The 21949-nt window shown below is 40.0% G+C and overlaps 3 protein-coding genes across 10 annotated transcripts in view; 2 read left to right on the plus strand and 1 right to left on the minus strand.

The window, feature by feature from the left end:
- The first annotated feature begins 852 nt into the window (after positions 1-852).
- On the plus strand, positions 853-3469 carry sap18 (Sin3A-associated protein). The gene is made up of 4 exons (XM_044345353.1): positions 853-1037; positions 2687-2796; positions 2945-3067; positions 3149-3469. Exons 1-4 carry the CDS (start codon positions 966-968, stop codon positions 3303-3305), a joined length of 462 nt encoding a protein of 153 aa, XP_044201288.1. The 5' UTR covers positions 853-965; the 3' UTR covers positions 3306-3469.
- A 452-nt stretch (positions 3470-3921) lies between these two features.
- rtraf (RNA transcription, translation and transport factor) lies at positions 3922-7050 on the plus strand. The gene is made up of 8 exons (XM_044345352.1): positions 3922-4109; positions 4704-4828; positions 5016-5115; positions 5374-5454; positions 5593-5681; positions 5854-5922; positions 6053-6101; positions 6351-7050. The coding sequence occupies exons 1-8, from the start codon at positions 4049-4051 to the stop codon at positions 6503-6505; spliced, it is 729 nt and encodes a 242-aa protein (XP_044201287.1). The 5' UTR covers positions 3922-4048; the 3' UTR covers positions 6506-7050.
- A 78-nt stretch (positions 7051-7128) lies between these two features.
- The window catches only part of nid2a (nidogen 2a (osteonidogen)), a 48584-nt gene continuing 33763 nt past the window's right edge, over positions 7129-21949 (minus strand). For 2 of the 8 annotated variants that reach the window (XM_044345343.1, XM_044345341.1), the window contains 23 exons: positions 21390-21526; positions 21192-21297; positions 20874-20998; positions 20641-20746; positions 19944-20077; positions 19723-19828; positions 18856-18989; positions 18671-18776; positions 17850-17974; positions 17637-17742; positions 17313-17422; positions 17055-17160; positions 16432-16565; positions 16201-16306; positions 14351-14480; positions 14148-14248; positions 13865-14037; positions 13616-13745; positions 13340-13511; positions 11268-11425; positions 10443-10566; positions 10180-10292; positions 7129-8224 (listed from right to left, as the gene is read on the minus strand). In XM_044345343.1, coding sequence (XP_044201278.1) covers positions 8214-8224; positions 10180-10292; positions 10443-10566; positions 11268-11425; positions 13340-13511; positions 13616-13745; positions 13865-14037; positions 14148-14248; positions 14351-14480; positions 16201-16306; positions 16432-16565; positions 17055-17160; positions 17313-17422; positions 17637-17742; positions 17850-17974; positions 18671-18776; positions 18856-18989; positions 19723-19828; positions 19944-20077; positions 20641-20746; positions 20874-20998; positions 21192-21297; positions 21390-21526 — 2753 coding nt within the window. In that variant the 3' untranslated portion in view covers positions 7129-8213. The remainder of the gene's footprint in view (positions 8225-10179; positions 10293-10442; positions 10567-11267; positions 11426-13339; positions 13512-13615; positions 13746-13864; positions 14038-14147; positions 14249-14350; positions 14481-16200; positions 16307-16431; positions 16566-17054; positions 17161-17312; positions 17423-17636; positions 17743-17849; positions 17975-18670; positions 18777-18855; positions 18990-19722; positions 19829-19943; positions 20078-20640; positions 20747-20873; positions 20999-21191; positions 21298-21389; positions 21527-21949) is intronic. The other 6 variants (XM_044345342.1, XM_044345344.1, XM_044345345.1 and 3 more) reach the window with 6 other exon arrangements.

The following is a 21949-nucleotide window of genomic DNA, read 5'->3' on the forward strand; positions in this document are numbered from 1 at the left end:
TAAAATCAGGACCACCAACATCTATAGCTACATAGTTTTAAAAGGGCAGAACATTCAAAAGGTTATGATATTAAAATAAATTACTAAAAATGAACCAGATATTGTTTTTTCAGGAAATGAAATGAAAATGTAAGGCAAAATATTTTTAATGTTCCACTGTTTTTCATTTTAATCATTTGACTCTTTAAAGGGATTGAGACTTGATTTGATATTTACAAAACATAGTTTTGCTCTTGTACATTCATGCAGAAACAATAAAAAAGAAGACAGACAGGTTTTGCACAGTCATGAGGATTTTGAGGAATTTGCCTAACAGCAGATTTATGGCTCATTATGGCACACATTATTTGTGTGGCAGTTCCTGCTTTGAGGAACTGATGATCGCAGAGTTGTTTTTAATACTTGAAAACATTGTAATTTTTCAAATATTTTCTGTTTGTACGAACAAAACAAGTCGTGACGTGATGATAGCTCTCAAATCAGTATGTGACGGAGAACAGATGCAACAGAGCAGTGGGATTTGTCCTTTACAGTTGTTAAATGGTTAATTTTCCTTAGTGCTAAACTTTTTTTTGCAGATGATGAGGGCTTCTTCACGAGAAGAATAAATAAAACCTATGAGGAGATTGCAAGAGGCAATCAATGAGGTAGTCCATCGAAACAGTTAGTTAAATTAAAAAGGAAATTTCCATCATAGTTAGGTGGGTTATATTGATTAGTACGGGAAAGCAAAGAAATCAATGTATCAAATGATAAATACATTTCATTAGTAAATGAGTTGCTGTCTATGTGGAAAATAAATGCATAGTCACTCCGAAGCAGCAGGGGGCGATAAATGCCGCGAAGTTAGAGAAAAGGAAACGGAAACTGTCTCACTTTGTGCTGCAGCCTGTTACGATAAAATATCCAAGCAAGGTGGTGGGAGCTGCTACCTAAGTGCTTTCATACATTACTAAAAAATAACAATGGCTCTTGAATCGCGGATCACACAGGAAGAAATTAAGAAGGAGCCAGAGAAGCCCATTGACCGAGAAAAGGTAGAGAGCGGGACGTTTTCCTCACAGCCTGGTTTAACTCTGTTTACCTGTTAGCACGAAGCTAACCTGGTTTGCTAACAGCTTGCACACTAATTTCTGTTTTTAGGAGAAACCCAGAAATGTTATTCGAAACACTGTTAGCTCAGTTTTAGTGATTTCAGTTGTTTTTATGCAGCTGCTGTTGGTAATTTGCAGTTAACATGAAACAAAGGAACGACGTGAAGTAACGTTAGCTTAGTGCTAGCGAGCCAGCTAACCATCAATCAGTCAAACTTTATTTGTATAGCACCTTTCATACAGATTAGAGCAAACAAATAGATTTAAAAGTAATAATAATAATAATAAAATTGAGTGAAATGAAAACTAAATAAAGGCTAGATAAAATAGATTAAAAAACAAAACAAAGAAAAGAAAATATATAATAATAATAATAATAACGTAAGAGATCAAATAAAGCTTTGCAACATGAATGCAATAAAATAAGTGAATAAATAAAGTAAATAATGTCTGTAAATCATTCTAAATCTAAAGCCAGAATGAAGAGGTAGGTTATAATCGTACTAGAAGCTACTCAGAGCATTTGGTAATATGTTGCCATGAAATGAAGTTATTACTTAACTTAAACAAAAGTTAGACTTAACAATCCCACCATAGTCTGCTGTATGAGCACACTCTGTTGGAAAAGTGCAATTTTAATGTTTACATGTATATGAGTAGCTAAAACCACATAATATAGCTGGTTGAAGTTGGTCTTTTTATGAAACTAAACCGTGTAAATTCGGCGTGTAAACAATTCAAAGCAGCACTTAGTTTCCAGTGCTGCTAGTCTCTAGTCTGTTATTTGCATCTTATGTGTTCATGTGGTTTCTTTTACTTAAATTTCATCTGCTTTATATGAGCTTACATCTTTTATCTGCATTTTACTTATTTATATATGAAATTATTTCTTTAACATTGCACTTGCATTTTCATTTGTTTTATGTATGGGCTCGGTGCAATATATTTGCAGTATATTTGCAATAAAAAATATTAAATTGTAATTATTCGGTTTGGCCGCTAGATGGCAGTGAACGCTCAACACTCCACCACTGTCAAGCCTGATACCACAGCAAGTCAACAAGTAAAACATTAAAAATATGCAGTGTGGATGTATCTCATTTATTTGTATGTCTGCGTGTAAAAAGGCTTTCATGTTAATGCGTTCTGATACTATAATACCACTTACAATTTATACATATTTATTTATGTGCTATACATTTCACTCATTACTGTATATCTACTATATAAGTATAAAGTAACATGTCACTGTTTTTACCATGTAATATTTATCTCAGCACTCAGTGCACTCTTCACTTCTTTGCACTATTTGTATCCTGTTCACAGTTCACCGAAACACTTTCACCTGTATACAGTCATTCCTTGTGTACATTTCTGAAGATTGTTGTGTTATTTTGTACATTGAGAGCCATTAAACCAGAGTCAAATTCCTTGTATGTGTAAACATACTCGGACAATAAAGATGATTCTGATGTTAATAGGATTGGATTTTAAAGCAACAATAAGATGCTGTTCAACATCTGTATTTGTTGCTGTTTGGTCTTGTTCATTTTTTCTCTATATTCTTGTGTTTGATGCTATTTGTGCTGCAGACATGCCCCCTTCTGCTGCGAGTATTCACCACCAACAGTGGCCGACACCACAGAGCAGATGAATTTGCCCGTGGCAACGTTCCCTCTAGTGAACTGCAGATATACACATGGTGAGATCACCAACATTTCACTTTATTTCTTGGTTGTCTTTAGTATAAAGACATATATATTATAAGTGCTTGTAGAAGTAATATTTGATGTGAATGTAGGTTCTGATTCTGTGTGTATGTGTGTGTGTGTGTGTATGTGTGTGTTCAGGATGGATGCTACTCTGAAGGAGCTTACCAGCCTAGTGAAGGAAGTGTATCCAGAGGCCAGGAAAAAGGGGACCCACTTCAGCTTTGCCATCGTCTACCCCGACCCCCGGGGGAAAGTGTACAGGTTGGTACCACAGGACTGGTGAATGGACCGGTGAATGTGTGTGCACCACATATTTAAACATGTTCCTTTCTTCTCCTTCAGGTTGAAAGACATCGGCAGCACTATATCCGGCAGGAAGGGTGCCGACGACTCCATGACACTGCAGTCCCAGCGCTTCCAGATTGGAGACTATCTAGATATCGCTATCACACCACCTAACAGAGCCCCGCCCCTTAGCACACGCATGAGGCCCTTTTAAACATACACACACACACACCAACATACATACTTAAACCAACACATGTGAACTGAAGTTTGGTTTTGTTGTTAGTTTTTTTTTTTTTTCTTATGCATCCTCTTTGATGGTTTTTGCCTCATTTTCTAAAACGTGAAGTGTAATAAAGTTGTCATTTTTTCCAATGATTCCGCCTCTTCCTGTGTATCATACTGTGTGAGATGGTTGTGGAAATTGATTCTTAATTTGTCACATTTTTTTCTGTGCATGGAGTAGCATTTATACTGGGGGGGAAGCTCGCCTTTTTTCAGGCTCAAGGCAGTCCCAAGTTACATTAAATATTCTTTTCAGTCAAAATATGAAGTCTGCGTAAACATGTGTAATGCAGTAAATTGAAAGTACTCTGGGAATCCTGTTGAGTAATTTTAAGTATCATCAGATCAGCTCTTTCAATTACAGCAGCTGATTTCCAACACTTCCATGAGAGCTGCAGGAATGTTACATCAGATAAAATCTGGCCTTTGAAGCCGGAAAACAGCAGCATGTATTAAATAGAAGTGGTAGAAACAAGCTGTCTGGTTATATTAGTACTGTTGTGTGCTCAGTGAAGAGAAATTAATGTTGATAGTTGGAACAGGAAGTTGAAGCCTGTCCCGCACATGCGCAGTGCCACACACTGACAGCTGAGCTAGCAGAAGAAACCAGCTAAGCTAGCTTACTTGTTAGCTCAAGAAAGCTGTCGTTTGCACACCAAAACACACGTTGAAATGTTTCGGAGGAAGTTGACAGCTCTAGATTATCATAATCCCAACGGATTTGACTGCACAGGTAAGAAGAAACTCGTTAAGGAGCTCTTGAGTTGGTGAGTGGAGTTAAACGTGGAGCCGGCTAACGTGGAAGGAGACTACGCAGCGCCAAAGTCCACTTAAATATAGTAGTTTCGTGGTGTTTTTATTGCTGACAAACGTGTCTGTTTGTTAAAAGACTACACAAAATCACTTACAACCTCTTAGCACACCACACTTTTTTTCGGCATTGCTAATTTGAAGTAAACGCTCAGTTTTGCTCCTTATGTTTACAATTAAATTCCAACATATGTCAACTAAAATTGAAAAGATGCAATTTAGCAAGCAAGTACATCAAAATATGAAAAATGGCATTTTATTTGCATATATCCAGTCAGAATTCAGGCTAATTTCTGTAAATGTCAGTTTAAGACAGTCAAAGCATTGAATTAAAATGGTTCACACAGACTCAAATGCAAACAACTTGCATCCTGCCATAAGTAGCTGAATGACAGAGATCAATTGTATTTATTTGTGTAGATGTTTGTATTATATGATGTCAGACCATTGCATTTAGCTGCTGAGATAATATTTGTCCAGTAATCTACTCATGTGTATCTGTCTCCTCTCTGCTCAGATGAGACACAGTTTAGGAACTGCATTGTGTGGCTGGAAGACCAGAAGATTCGACACTATAAGATAGAGGACAGAGGCAACCTGAGGAACATCCCCAGCTCAGACTGGCCCAAAGCCTACCAGAAGGTGACACCAGCACACTGCCACGTTCAATGTCAGTCAGTGAAATGTTAGCAAACCACCTTAAAGCTGACCTGAATGGTATTTATAAATAGAAATCTCATATCTGCTGCTACCAGACATCTGTACTATTGTTGTGGAAATATCTGCACGTGCATGAGTTGTGTTTGAACTTCCCTTTTCCTGTGTGCAGTACCTGCAGGATGTGAACTGTCCGTTTGGAGTTCAGGAGAAGCAGGAGGCTGTAGACTGGTTACTGGGCCTGGCTGTACGATATGAATACGGAGACAATGGTATGATGTCAGCACACGTGCATCTGTTGTGAAAATTGCAGCTTTGATACCAGAGTATTTTGTCAGGACTCCAAACTAGTGATAATAACGTCTCTTGAAATACTGATGATGACCAGTAGATGGAGACGTTATAAAAGCTATAACGTGTTCTGGTGATGTCAGCTCACCAGTCCTACAGTTTGTTTTCAGAGTTATAACAGAAACTTTGCCTGCAGAGCCAAAACTGTCATTTCTGACCAAAAACCTGTCTCTCCTCAGTGGATAAGTATAAGAACTGTCAGCCGCTGGCAGCCTCCGGCAACAGCGACAAAGCAGTGGATCCTCTCGTCAACCTTGACAGTGAGTAGAAACACCACCCCGCTTCTCTTGCTCGTCCTTGCACTTTGTCTTCCTCACATTCTTTCTTCTCTCTCTTCTTTTTTGATCTCTTCATTTCAGACGAAGGAGGCAATTATAACACGATGTGTGTTTTTTCAGGTAACTCGCCAGATTTCAAAGCAGGAGTGATGGCTCTGTCTAACATCCTCAAGATACAACGGCACGACGACTACCTGGTTATGCTCAAGGTGAGAGTGTGTACATACTGTATGTGGGTATCGAGATATTTTCTCTTTGATTTAACATTTCTGTAACTTGTATGTCTCAGCTTCACGACTCAGACTGTTTATATACTTTATATTATGTGAAGTTTACTTATTTAAGAAGAAAATTGCTAATCAGTGGGTCTGCTCCTGTCAGGCTATTCGTATTCTCATCCAAGACAGACTTTCTCCAGAAGCCATCACTAAAGCCAGCCAGAACAGAGAGGTAAGCTGAAGATACACATGTGCACATGTTATGTATTAGAAATCTTCTGGTAAAACTGCAGTTAAGTGATTCAAATCAGGGAAAGTTTGGGATTCTTTCTCAATTGTAAATATTTTCTTCTTTGTTCCAGGGTGTTCCAGTAGCTTTAGACAAACACATCTTGGGTTTCGATACTGGAGGTGAGTGCTGCTTTTTTTCCTGACATCACACTGTAGAAAGTAAAGAAAAGGCAAACTGATGCAGCAGGGTTTGTTTGGATTTTTTGACACACGTTGATGTATCGGTGCAAGGACATACACTCAGCCGGGCAGCACTGTGATCGGAAATCTCCCAGCGAGCTGCGGCGCGGAGCAACACACATGTATCCAATAAAAGTTAATCATCTATGGCAAAGTAAAATAAATGTTCACTCTGTCCTCTCCGCTCAGATGCAACTCTGAACGAAGCGGCCCAGATCCTCCGTCTGCTGCACATCGAGGAGCTGAGGGAGCTCCAGACTAAGATCAACGAGGCCATCGTAGCCGTTCAGGCCATCATAGCCGACCCCAAGACCGACCACAGGCTGGGCAAGGTCGGCAGATGAGAGCGAGGACGAAGAGGAGTGCCGGAGGAAGGGATGGACTGAACCGCGGGAGTTTTAATTTGATTTTGGAGAAGACGCCTGTTTAAGTTCGAGTCGGGACAGAAATGAGTTTGTTTTTCTGTTGTTGCATGAGATCAGACTGTGCTCAAGTTGGGAATTTGACGCAAATATGAGTGAATGCCAGGTTTTCAGTAGCTTTTTAAAATTTTTGTACAGAAGCTTAGGTTAAGTTGATACCAACCTTATCAAATGTACACTATTATGTTTCTAGCCATGTTACAATAGTTGCTGAACAGTTTGTATTGAGGTACTAATTTTCAATCACATGTTAAATCATTCATTTTTTCAGAGTCTGAGGTTGAACCTTCTGATAAACTCCTGGTTGCCATCATCTCCCTCAATAGAAACCACAAAGAAGCTCCTGAAATATTGAAACTGACAGTTATATTTGTACCTTTTTGTTTTTCAGCTGAAAGAAAAGATTAGTTTGAAATGGAATATGAATTGATGCTGTATTAGGAAATACATACATGCAGTTGAACTGAGTTTGGCTCTTGTTCTTCCTCTATTGCGGATGTCTGGATGTCATTTTCCTGTTGAGCAATAACCTCCAAAACAATCTGTCAAGTACCAAATCACATTTTTATTGTTATAAATATCACATCTTATAAAAAGATAAAGATTTGAAAAGTAGTAGTAGTGAAAGTATTTGGCAAAAAAAAAAAAAAAAGAATAACGTCATTTCCGTCATGTGTGAAATCCAGATTAGTAGTGCAGAGAAATGTAGCAGGTCTGTAGTTGCTGTGGTCTGACTGTGGCTCACAGGGCTGAGGGAGACAGATTATCACACAATCTGATTACAGTAACCTGATTACAAAAACTTTCAGACATGCAACAATGGCAGTGATATTCCACTTAGATTTCATAGAGTGTGTAAGAACAACAACAGGTTTCTGAGTATGTTCTGTAGATTCTATTTCTAATCCAGTAAACAATGATCAGTGAACAGACGTGAATGTCTTCAGTATTGATTGTGTCAGACTTTTCATATGAGAGTGGTATCAATCTTCTCATGTAGCTCTCAGCAGGAGAGTGAATAAGTGTAATTTCCCAAAAAGTCAAGCTGTATTTATTTCTGTTCAGACACCATTCTGTACGCTATATAATTAGACTGGTGACACAGAATTTAAAAGCCGCTGTGGCCAGCTGACCGAAAAGCTGATGCTCAGTTTCACAACAGGACTTTGGCTCGAACGTTTCAACGTCTTAAAGCTCTTCGTGTCATTCTTCTTTGGCTTTAAGGAACAGAAAAACCTACACTCACATACATTTTAAAAATCTGATTTCATTGTTCGGTAGCTTTAATCGATTGATAGAAAACCAAAAAAAAAAAAAAAAAACAACTCACGTACAAAAATACAGTAGAAAAAAAACTAAAAATGAGGTATAAAACAAATTTACAAAACATTTATTTTGGGGGTTATATCTTTAAGGTGAGATAATGGGGGTGGGTGGTGGGTGGGTGGAGGGGATGTAAATTTGCTCTGTCGGCCGTTCTGGCGACAGGAAGTCATCTTGCTCCCTTGTGAGTGTCCTTTTCTTCTGAGGGACACTGGAGAGGAAGTTTGTTAGGGTGGTCCTGCCCTCTGTTCAGGAGTTGCCCCAGAACTTTTAGCACCAAAAGGACCCTGCGGCTGCCAGTCCGTCGTTAGTGGCTCCCTGCGACACAGAAATCGCAAACTTAATTAGACAAATGGTACGTTTTTATCACTTTGTTACGCATATTTCGTCCCCTTGTGAAAGTAAAAACCTCCTGTTTTTCCTCTACGGGTGGAAATGAGGAGTTAAAAAGGTCTGATTTTCACTTCCTGTGTGAATCCAAATGTGACAAGATGAGAGCTTTAGTGCTGCAGCCTAATGAAAGAGACCCTGCATCCTGAACAAAGCCCTGCACTTAACAACTTGTGGTGACTGAGAATTATCTCCGTAAAGAGCATGTGTGTGCGTGTGTGTGTGTGTGTGTGTGTGTGTGTGTGTGTTCATGTATTCAACAATAACAGCTTTTAAGCCTCTTACAACCAGCTCCCAAACCCTTAACAAGTGTGTTTTAGAGCTGTCATCATGGTCAGAATTACACCACACATCGACATCTTTGAAGCAAGCGGCTGTTATGTAGTCTGAGGCTTTAGAGAGTGTAAGAGGATGTTTGGAGCGACGCACACTAGCGTCATCATTCGGACCTTTTGAGAGGAAGACATATATACAGTACGCGCAAACTGCATTGTGTTTTGCGTGACTTCTGAACTCTTCTATCACGACCAGATTTGACACACTCTGCAGATGTGTGTGCAGCTTTGACAATGACAAGGTACTACTTTAGGGATTATCCTGTGTTTAGTGAGCTACTTTGTACTTTAAAGGTGTTTAACACAAGGCTTTAGAGGGACTTGAAGCCATCTGCAGACATCAACACATCAAACATGACACACACACACACACACAAAATACAGGTAGAGGGTCTTACACAGCTGTGTAATCATTCTTCTTTGGTCTCATGTACACACACACACACACAGGTCACAAGAAGAGGGTCGCAGACAGCTGTGTAATCATTCTGCTTGTGCCTATTTCATGAGTGTATGTGAGTCACCACACACACACACACACACACACACACACACACACACACACACACACACACACACACACACAAAGAAGAAGTGTGGGTGTGGAGTCGAGGGTCTAAGCCAGCTGTGTGATGACTGTTTTCTGTGTACAGGGTGATGAAACACAAAACTGGGTTTCTTCATGATGTGTTTACATCACCTGAAAAAAAAAAATCAGTTTTTTAACATTCAGCTCCTCATTGCTGTAATCAGGCCTGTTAACACATCCAATAATCTGTTGAAGTTGTTATTAGTGTCTAATGGATCACATAAAATCTCTGGGGTCCGAGAAACTCAAACATGCTGTTGTGTCAACTAGACTGGTTTACTGAAATGATTTAGAATTTAAACAATTCAATTTGTTGTTTGACAGAATGTTAATTGGCAACAATTCAGATGACACATTCATTGTTTAAGTAATTTTTCAAAGTTAAAAATCCCAAAATGCTGTTTCACTTTTCTCCAGTGTGAGGAGTTGTTGCTTTTTTTTTTTTAAACTTTTTTCTTTCACTGTGAACTGAACTTTGCTCAGTTATGAGTTTTGACTTTTGGTTGGACAGAAAAATAAATGACAATACATCAACTAGTGTTTGAGGAAATTGTTGCATTATTTGAAAATTTCTGATATTAAAAAACAATAACTTAGAACACACAGTTAACCCTTCACTGGGATGTTGTTATCTCAGTGTAAATGCAGCCTTCAGGGTTAAGGTGACATCTGGTAGGAGTTGACTGACGTGATGACATCACTGCACACAAACCAATGAGCTCACTGTCTGCGACATCTTGAAGTCAGTGTGTGTGTTTGTTTAGATGTTACTATACAGAGCCAAAAGGACATGTCTGAACAAAGCATGTGTGTGTGGTGTGTGTGTTTATATAAAACAGCAAAGCAACCACATTAAATCAATAAATAATACATCGAACCATTGATTAAAATTTGAAAAAGCACTTCTGTTTACAACACTACAGAGATTATGGCTGCCTGTTGTCATGACACGGACTCACCTGATAGACAGTGGGATGTTGCTATGGCGATGCCGTAGAGGTGAGAGCGCTGGTCAGGCAGGTATTCGTCGGTGAACTGACTGCTGTCTTTGCTTACTGCGATCACGCCGTCCCTATGAGGACACAGAGAGAGACACTGAGGATGGACCGTATGGCTTCATGCTGATCAGCTCATTGATTAGTGATCAGTAGTGAATAAAACAATAAAATGACAAGGGCCAGATTGTAGTCAAACAAACAGAAAGATGAATAAAGACGCGTACCTCCTCCAGTCAGTGTAATAGAAGTGGTTCCTGTAGTAGACCATGCTGAACGGGTAGTTGAGGGTGGCGTGGATCACTTTTCGACCTGAACCATCCGGGAATATACACTCTAAACGCTTTGTACCTGACGTACAGAAGAAAAGAAGAAGATGGGAGAAAAATAAATTATCTTTAGCATGTTGCTCTTTAGATATAGAGTTTGTTGGGCCTCCATTGTATGTTTAAGTTGAGTTGAGAGGATGTAACATGAGCACAGCTGCTACCACTGTTAAGAGTAATAAAAGTTATTTTAGCACCAGAATGAGATTCTAGTTTCTTTTAGGGAAGCATTAACTGTTTGAGCCCCTGAAGTCCTGAAAGATGATATTTTTTTATCTTGTTCACCCAAGATAGTGTGTTCAGAGATAATAACTTGTGCAAACAAGATTTGAAGGCTCCATATCTGTTAATAAAAACACTTTTTTTTCAAACATGCAGAGGAGGTGGAGGTACTCCTTTAGCCTTCTGCAGTCTTCCTCTCAGCCTGCTTACTAGGTAAGTTAGGACGACGCAGCCTGAAAGATGAAACCCAGGGCAAAAAAAGTCTGCATATCACTTGGCGCCGACCGTTAAGATTATTGTTGTATCAACTCAGACTCCTCTCAGCTGGATTTTGGCAGCTGAACAGTCAGAGGACAGTGTTTAGAGAAGTCTTAGAGAGTAAATCAAACTGAAACTCTAAAAGTGAAGGGGGGACATGTCTCCCCCCGTCTCCAGTGGGAATGACACCCTTATAGATGACCACTAGCCATCAACAGAGGTAGTAGTAGTATAGTAGTAGTTTACCTGCGTCAGCCCAGCAGATCTGTCCAGAAGAAGAGTCGTACGTTAAAGCATTTGGCAAACCGATCCCATCGGACACCACCACTCTGCGGTTCTGACCGTCCACTGACGAACTTTCAATCTTAGGAGCCTCTCGGTTCCAGTCTGTCCAGTACAGAGTGCTGCAGAGAGAGACAGACACGACGCATTATAGAGCTTATTTCACTCAAACTCTATCATGCAAATGATTTACTTTAGAGTGGTTGTTTTTGGAAACTGTAGGACTGTACTTGTGCACTCATATTCAATTATCCCAGACGGATTTATACTTTATTTCTTCTACTGTGAGAATGTCAGCGACGTGTTTTGAGATCTGGTTAATATAATGAGACAAGAGGGAAAACTGCACACGAGCGTGCTCACAACCACACACAGACACATGACCAGGTACGTCGAGGTACAAGAGCGCGGGGCTCCAGGGACCGGCTGTCTCATGCTGATGAGGTCACGGTCAGGTTACTCTGAGCAACGTGCCACCTTTGACCCCGGCTCCCCTCGGTGCATTTTTTTGGAAGCGTTTTATCTGGATACATCAGAAATATGGACACAAATAGGCATATTTTTCTAATTTCCAGCTGGTTCCTTCGTATTTCTCATTGATGTGTCTTTATGATGCATCAAATCATATTTTATTGTTTGTGTCATTAATGTGCTCAGCAGGATCATAACAGAGCTTTAGGCAGAGTGTGTGTTATGACGCCACGCTGTTTTTGTAGATGATGGTGTACATGTGGGCAGTCCATGGGGAACTACAGGTAATACACACCACATGAGCAATCAGCTTACACACACACACACACACACTGTGTTTACGGGTCTTAATCAATTTGTTGAAGGTATGGGTGAGCAGATGTTCATGTATGAGATGGTCATACACGTGTACATGTTGTCATAATGTGTGTGCACATAATTTCAGTGTGTCTGCTTCGCTGTGTTTGGTTATGTTTCTGTGAGTGTGTGTGAGTGTGTGTGTGTGTAAGGGCTACATGTGCAGACTCAGAAATCACAGAGCACATGCTTCATCATCAGCGTACCCGTGTAAAGCCGTAATTACCTTTAGGACTTGGCTTTTTGTCAGAACACGTACAAACACACACACACATGGCTTTCAGTCAGAAAATAAACTGTCAAACCAATAATGTGAAACACACATTTTGAGGTTTTATGATTTGGGATATTGATGCTGTGTTTAATCTTTTTGTATCAACCACATTAACACACATACACACACATACCTGTTGATTATGTGATTAGTTGCGATGATGAAAAGCAGATGTTAGTCCTGGAGAGTTGACTGATGATGGCCTCATGCTTTCGTTGCGCGCATGCGTGTGTGTGTGTGTGTGTGTGTGTGTGTGTTTGTGTCTGTCCAGGATTAATAGCATCAGTAAATCCTGTATAGTTTTCTTGGCTTCGTTCAGTGTAACACCCACAGAGAAAGCACTAAAAGTCACTTATATGAAAGTATGATTAAACATACGTTATTAAAGGGCCACTCCACCCTAAAATCCAAATCCCAATGATTTTCCTACAATCGCCCGTCTCATACTGATGAAGTCATGTTATGTCACAATCCCCCCCGGTCTAGAAAGCAGACTCAACAAGGATCCTCTCTGCAGATTGGCTGCACTGTGCTGATAAATTAGATACAGGCTGTGTTGACTCATTGCCTGACTGAGGACTTAACTGAGTTTGATTTCATGGTCGTGCTAAACATCTGTGTCTTCTTTAGATGCAAAATGACTGTGGGTACAGTGAAGTCTGCATCTCATTCTGCCTCAGTGAAGCACCTCCAGGATATTACACTTGATCGTGAAGACAGTGTGTGGGCGCTTGTCTTGGTTCTTGCTCAGGGAAGAGATTTGTACGTGCTTGTAAAATCCAGATTAAACTGTCCCGAGCCTTTAGAAGTGGTGAGCTGAATGAGTTTTCTGAGGGTGAAATTTCAGGCTTTTTTTCCCACTTAAGTAAGCAATAAAAAGGCAGAGAAAAGAAAGACAGAAAGAGAAGCGGTTAGATGAACGGAGGGGCTTTACCCGGTGGAAGAGACCACTATGATGGCTCGGGGGTTGACCAAGTCTGCATCAAACAGCGTCCTCCTCCCGCTGCCGTCCAGGTTGGCGGTTTCGATCACGTCTGGGTTCGAGTCGACCCAGAACATCAACCTGCGTTTGACGTCCACCGCCAAACCCTCTGGACTGACCAGATCTGCAGGAAGTATAGAAATCATTAAAACATAATGCAACATTTATTATAGAAACGAAGGCCAGGACAGTGTGTGTGTGTGTGTGTGTGTGTATGTGTGTTCTTACTGGTGTTAATGAGTATCTCAGGCTCGGCTCCAGATTCCATTGACGCTCTATTGATGGTCCTTGCAGACAAATCTGTCCAATAGACTTGGTTCTCTTTGCAGTCATATGATAAACCAACGACTATGGAACCCTGGATACACACAACATATACATAATGACATATGGTGACATGATTACAGCCACATCAGTAAAACAGTTGTTCTATGCTATTATAGAGCTAAATATGTAACATATCTATTCATATCTTACATGTAGAGTCAGTAGTGTTTTGGAGCGGCTTGCATCTAGTCTGGTCCCGTTTAGAGGCAGCACTCCTATTTTCTGTCCCTGAGCGTACAGCAGTGTGACATCAGTGTTTGTGGGAGGGGTCACATCTGGGCGGGGCAATGGCCGTACAGTGGGCGGAGCCACTGAGGGAAGGCCTGAGACAAAATTGTAAGGAATAAAAAAATAAATAAATAAATCAGCCGTGATTGGTGGCAGTAAGACTAGCACTATACAGTAACACTCACAGTAACATGAAAACACTCACATGCAGGTTTGACTACATCATGTGATCGGGTGCCAGGAACCTCCCGCCCATCCTGGTCCACACACCAACAGTAAGTGGTCTCCCCGTAACATTGGACTGGACTGAGAGGGCGGAAGAATCAGAATTTGAAGAAGCCTTTCTCTAGTAATTAAAGCATTAAAACCCATTTCAACCACTCTGTGTGTGTGTGTGTGTGTGTGTACCTGAATTGTCCATCTGGCTCACACTGAGGCACGTATTGTTGTGGCTCTGGTTTCCCACCGTAGTGCTCAATCAAACTGGCCCTCCATCGTTCACACACACTCTCAGGGCGCTGGGTCGGAGCCACAGGGACTGCGGGGGGACATGAATCAACCCGTTCTTAAAGCTAAATATAATGCTACACTTCAGATTCTGCTCTGTTGTACTTTGTCATTATCTATTCTATTACATTCTCGGGGTGTTTTCTAGCTGGCTGAGTTTATATCACAGTGATAGAGGTGGAGTGCTTGATTAATGGTGTGGGGAGGTCCTGTGTTTAAAGAGGCGCACACATCTTGCTTTTGTCAAAACTGTTTACCTTGTAAAATCTCTTTAATAACTCACTTTATAGGAGAGCTTTAAAACCAAACCCGAAACCACTTTAGGCTTCCACTAATGTTTATACTGGACTCCCTTGCTCTCTTAATTTAGCCGTGTAAATTTCTAATGTAGGATTGTACAGTTTATGCATTAAGAGGGAGATCATAATAATATTTGAAAGGAGGGTGAGAATAGAACAGAAATATAGTGACAAATCAGAAAAGTAAAGAGAAACAAAGAATAATTAATTAGACTATCAAACTGATGTCATGTAATAAGTTTTTCCACCAGTATTTATTGCAGACGTGGTTAACATGACGGAATCCAGTCACATGAATCACTTGGCTTTACTACTATTTACTCTTAAACCGCATGGCTTTTTGAGTTTAGTGGTTCAAGTGTCTCTGACGTCCTTTCCAGAAATCAGAAGCATGTGGATTGTCCACTAAATTGATGATATTTTAATCCAGAGGCTGGCAGTTAGTTATCTTATTCATGTGGGTACACTTAAATACAGACTAATTGTGACCAGCGCACACATTTAAGAGTTTAACTTGGGTGCTAAACTGCTAAATGTGTTACAAATTTAATTCATAAATACAACTGAAATAGTCTAATTATGGGGTTAAAGCCGCACAAATAATCCACATTTTGTTTCTTAGCTCCTGATTTGGACCGGTGGAGTTTCAATCCAAACCAAAACTGAGCAGGAAATGCTTCTGCCTCCCTCATCATGAACTATTACTGAGAAATCTCTGAATAAGGCTTCAGTGCAGTGGACACCAAAAAAAAAAGAGACTGTGGTTGTCCTGGACAGCTTCCGCATGTGAATAAGTGCGACTAAATATGAGTCAAGATGGTAATGAAACAAAACTGTGTGCTCTTTTTAAATCTAACTCATCTAAACAAACACCTAAACACAAGCTGGTCCAACAACGTAACAAAGTGTGCATACATGTGTGTTTGTGTGTGTCTGGGCAGCTTCTGTAGGCTGGGTGTAACACTGTGCTGTCACTCAGCTGGTCGGGCAGCCTGTCTTGTTTTGGTTTGGTTGCCTTGGCAACAGCTGGCAGCTCATCTTACCACGAAAATGACCACCTCAGATGTTTGTACGGACTGTCATAAATGGAATTTATAGCAAGACCTGGATTTATAGGACAGCCTCTATGTGTACGTTAGAGTGTGAGTGAGAGGAAGAGAGAAGATCACAGAGATTTTTTTTTTCCACAAGGGCATTAAATGTTAAATTTATGATGCACATAATAAATTCTCCACTGCTATAGCTGCCCACCCAACTAATTATCAAATTATATGTGGTATGGATATTACGAGTACACCAAATTAAAGTTTACAGATGTTCTAAAGATCTTGCTCAGGTCTCATTAACATGTCTATTTAGTTTTGTATTTCACACAGACTGGATTCACAAATCATTGGCTGAATCCATATTTATGAAACTCCTGGTGTCTCAAGCAGTGATTAAGAACCTCACCTGGTCTGTCACAGTCTACACGTGCTACACCAGCTGGAGTCCTGGTTCCTGCTCTCTCCTGACCGCGTCTGTCCACACACCAACACTGTCCAGTGGAACCGTGACACTAAAATACATGATAAAAATAATAATATTAGTAAGAAGAAGAACAGCAACAAATAAAAACAAGTAAAATACAAAAAAAACAACATGAAGAATCTACCTCTGTATGTAGAGAAATAACAGTCTTACCTGTTGAGACATGTACTGTCCATCTGCATCACATTGAGGTACAAAGACTCCAACTACAGGATATCCATCTGGACTGCTATTCAGTATGTTGTCTCTGTGGTGCTCACATTGAGTTTTAGGACGCTGAGGTTCATCTGAAGAAAAACACATAAAAGTTATTGGCAAAACTGTATATGCAAGTCTTTGGCTGGTTAGGTCTCCTGACTACTAGGACTGCTCTCCTTATCTGGTCCTACCAACTCTATGCTGATGATATTCAACTTTCCTTTGCTTCTTCTGGCACACGGACAGAGGCAGGAGTCTGTGCATCTGTCTGTCATCATCATCTCAACCAAGCTGTAAGAAAATGTTCTTCTTTCTCAATAATCCTAATCTCTGACTGTGAAAAAATCCTGCATTCTGTCAGCCACTTGTACATTCACTCTTGAAGTATTCTCATCCTACAACTCATCTAGAAAGCTGCTGAATATTTGTGTCCCTCTCCGTGAAATGATGCATTACCATGCAGCACTCCTGCTTCTTAGTTTACATGTTAAAACCACCTTGGTATAAGCCACTGTAACAGTTAGGACTCATATGAAACAAAGCCTAAGTGGTCTTAGGTGGTATAACACAAGTCTCACCTGGTTTGTCACAGTCTTTAGGTTGTGCACCAGGTGGTGTCCTGGTTCCTGGTCTCTCCTGCCCGCTGCTGTCAACACACCAACAATGTCCACTGGAACTATGGCACTGGAACAGACATAATGATGATTGTAACAGTCATAACAATAAAGAGTAAGGATGTACAGGAAATCTAATTTATAATATATATATATATATATATATATATATATATACACATATATATATATACACATATATATAAACAATCACAATAATACCTGTTGAGATGTATACTGTCCATTAGCATCACACTGAGGTACAAATACTCCTGGGCTGGTGGTCCTTACGCTGTCTCTGCGCTGCTCACAGTCAGTTTTAGGACGCACATCTGAGAATTAAAGATCATTTTTTTAAAAACTTATACATCAAATGGAAATATTAGTAAATACATAGTCACTCCAGAGTACAGATACTATTCTCATTGGTCAAGTCACCATCTAATGTACCCTTGTTTGGCTAGTAAAGTCTCTTCTTAATCTGTCTGGAGCCTTCGTGTTATACAAGACACAAAATAGCACATTGAGCAAAACTTTTCCCCTCACCTGGTTTGTCACAGTCTGTGGGTGTTGCGCCAGGTGGAGTCCTGGTTCCTGCTCTCTCCTGCCCCCTATTGTCCACGCACCAACAATGTCCAGTGGAGCCGTGGCACTGAAGCAATAATTACAGATTGTTAAGGTATTATGCTTAGAATTCTATTTAAGTTACTAAAGTAATATTGAACCCGCAGTTAAATAAGTCTGTCACCAGATGCTAACCTGCAATTGTATGTACTGTCCATTAGTATCACACTGAGGTACAAAGGCTCCAGGATATGCCTCTGGACTGCTCTGTGCCCTGTCTCTGTGGTGCTCACAGTGAGTTTTAGGACGCTCTGGTTCATCTGGGTAAGAAAAATGTTATTAGGAAACGTAGATGTTTATAGCAAAATTGAAGTGAGTTATTATGCTTTCTCATATACTTTCTGCTGCTCCTATGCTATGATATTTAGTAAATACAACATTATTAACAAAAATATCTTTTCGCAGAATCACATCTTTGAAGTCTACATGAGCACATAAGCAGTTTGTTTTATAAGGTGGTCAACTTACAAAACCTCTTGTTTTTGCTGATGGATGCTATAGTGTTGGAGTATTCTCCTCTTAGACCTTTTACATTTTTTGACTTTTAAAGGCTTTTAAGAGGTTGAGGGCATACTGTCTGCTCCCGGACTGGCTGAACTTGTTGTGGGTGGTGCAGGGGTGTTTTCAGCAGAAATCTTCAGCACTGAGGTTCAACATGGTTCAATACTGAGCCCCCTGCTATTTCTCTCCACACTAGATCTCTAAACCCTAAACCTTATCTGCTGCTGCTGCTGTTGGCCTTTTAAAGCCATACTAACTCCTGCATGTACTACTATAAATCCCATCTGGCTGGCCTCCTCAAGTATTCTCTTAAGTCCCTACAGCTTATTCATAACACTCATTAACCTTTTGGTTTATCCACCTCAGATTAACTGATATCATTCTCGATATTCTTGGATTTCCTAAGCTCAATACTTATCTGTTTAACCTCTTGGCCTATTAGAAAACAGACTCACCTGGTTTGTCACAGTCTTTGGGTGCTGTACCAGGTGGTGTCCTAGTTCCCGGTCTCTCTTGTCCGTTACTGTCCACACACCAACAATGTCCAGAGGAACTATGACACTGAAATACACAAAAATTAGAATAACCATAATGATAGAGTAAACACATTATGCTTCCATACATTTAAACCAGATTTTACCTGTTGAGATCTATATGCTCCATTAGGATCACACTGAGGTACAAACACTCCTGGTATAGGATGTCCCTCTGGACTGGTGGTCTGTACACTGTCTCTGTGGTGCTCACAGAAAGTTTTGGGACGCTCTCGCTCATCTGGTGGAGAGGGAAGGACAATAACAGGATCAGTTTCCATCTGTAATGATTGTAACTAAAGGAATAAAAAGTGTGCAAATGTCTTTGTGCAGTTCATTTTGTATTATAATTACATTATCCTTCACTGCTTGTACTGCTACTTTTAGGTAAATACTGGATGAGGACTTGTGTATAGAAATATAAATGCACTTTAACAAGGCACTTTTTAGAGGAATGGCTGAGGTGATGTATATTTTCTAACTGACACTCATAAGTTTAAAAGTCTCATAAAATAATTCATAAATGTGTCAACCTTTAGATCATATGAGAAAAAATAGCAAACTTACAGCAACTACTACTTGCTTTCCTTCATCTCATATCTTTTTGGTTTCATCTTACTCTGTCACTCTGTCATCCTATACTGTCAACATCTCACCACACACACAGTCTCGCAGTGATATCACCTGTTTTTCCAGGCATTCCAAGGCTATGACCCAATGACCTCCAGAGTGTACCACTTACAAGGTTAGACACACACTCACGTAAACGTGCTGTCTGTTTGACTTGTCATTGAGTTGAGGAATTAGGGGGTTCACAGGTCAATGTTTAGCAAGAAAGCGTTGGAGAGCCATGACATAATACACCTGCTGATGCTGATACTGTTACTTGCAGATAACAAAACAGTTTTAAGTCCTCATGGGAAGCTTAATAGAGGGAGAAGTCTGTCTTTCTGTGTATGCATTTCTTTTCTCACCTGGTTTGTCACAGTCTTTAGGTGGTGTACCAGGAAATGTCCTGGTTCCTTCTCTTTCCTGCCCATTCTTGTCTACACACCAGCAATATCCAGAAGATCCGTGACACTAAAATATATACATTTTATTAATTTCATGTAGTCAAAAATTTTTTATGTTATTGTAAATGAAATGCAAAAACAATATTAGTATGTCATTCACTGATCAATAATCAGCTGCTGACCTGCAGTGGTGTGTACTGTCCACTAGCATCACATTGGGGTACATAGACTCCAACTCCAGGATGTCCCTCTGGACTGGTAGTCTGTATGCTGTCTCTGTGGTGCTCACATTGAGTTTTAAAATGCTCTGGTTCATCTATAGAGAGAGGATGAGAAATAATGAATATGAAAATTACAAATTAATGTGCAGTTGAACAAATATGTGATCACGAACAAATACTGTCTCTCATAGAATAGTGTTTGATTTCTCTGCCATGCTGGTTAGCAAATTTTTCAAATACTCCAAATATATATACATTTTTCATCTTTTGACTCCATCATATTATGTTCAAATAGTAGGCTCAGAGTCTGTTGTCTTTTCGATAATTAGTATTTAAAAAGTGGAACTGGTGTCCAGTCCACTCACTAAGGCTAAGCTAGGATCCCTTCAGAAGTTAAGTCATTGTTTTCTCCTCCTTGCTGGTGATGTGGCACACCAGGATGGTGTCATCTGCATATATGGGCATTTTATGTTGTTGATAAAGACTAGTTGACTGAAGTACCCCTTTAATGTAAATGGCTTTAGCCTCAAACCAAAGTGTGCCACAATTATATTTTGTCATTGTGCAGAAAAATCTGAAGAGAACTCAGAAATCAATAGACACATCACATCATTACATTTTGGGAGGCACTGGACTGAGAAGAATGCATTTTCCTCACCTGGTTTGTCACAGTCTTTGGGTGTTGTACCAGGTAGAGTCCTGGTTCCTGGTCTCTCCTGGCCACTACTGTCTACACACCAACAATGTCCAATGGAACCGTGGCACTGCAATTAATAATATCAACCCATCAATAACAACAACAACAACATATATTTATAAGTATAGAATAAAATGTATTTTCTAAGCTGTGGGTGATAAAAAGTCCTTTCCAAAACTTAATTTCTCACAAACCTGCAACGGTGAGTATTGTCCATTAGCATCACACTGGGGCACATAGGCTCCAATTATAGGATATCCCTCTGGACTGGTAGTCTGTATACTGTCTCTGTGGTGCTCACAGGGAGTTTTAGGACGCTCTGGTTCATATGAGGAGATTAAGATGAACAAAATATTACACATTTTTACATAATCTAATCCTTTCTTTGAAGATCAACTTCTAGGGACAGAGTTCATACCTTTGCCACATGTTGCCATTAAGTGCGACTAGTCATTAATGTTTGTGATACAAGCTGTCATGGCAGTGTTTGTGTCAGTGAATGTATTTCTCACCTGGTCTGTCACAGTCTGTAGGTGCTGTACCAGGTGGAGTTCTGGTTCCTGCTCTCTCCTGCCCCCTCCTGTCCACACACCAACAATGTCCGGTGGAGCCATGGCACTGCAATGATTTATTAAACGTTTCAAAATCAGTACATCACCTAACTCAAGTGATCAGTCACGTACTTTAACAATCTGTCAGTCAGTGCCCACCTGCAGCGGTCGGTACCGTCCGTCAGAGTCGCACTGAGGGATGAAGGCTCCAAGACTTGGTCGTCCACCGTGCTCTACTCCACTTTGCAGACTGTCTCTGTGCTGCTCACACTGACTCTTTGGTCGACTTGTCTGTCCTGTAGACAAATACAAACGAAAAAGTATATATTATTGTTGTTTTTTCTTTCCACCCATATCTTTGTATTTAGTCCACTTTAGATATGTATTCCTGTTTATACTGCATACTTAACTTTTTTTTGTCACGTGTTAACTACTAATATGGTTTTCATCTGAGAACCCATGTTGCAAATATCATTCCAAATATGGCATTTGTATAAAGTTTAGAGAGACACTTTCAGTATCTACATAGTTAAACTTCTATTTAAGAAATGAATGTAACTGGCAAACAGTAATGATCCCGAACTGTATAAAATATTATCAAAGTAGGATTATGGTAGTTACAACCCCAAGACATATATTTCTGTGTTCTTAGAATATATTAGAGTCATATTGCAATGTTTGTCCCTGTCATGCATCACTATAATGGTGATTTCACCGAC

Source organism: Thunnus albacares, chromosome 24 (genome assembly GCF_914725855.1).
Source record: "Thunnus albacares chromosome 24, fThuAlb1.1, whole genome shotgun sequence".
Classification (NCBI taxonomy): domain Eukaryota; kingdom Metazoa; phylum Chordata; class Actinopteri; order Scombriformes; family Scombridae; genus Thunnus; species Thunnus albacares.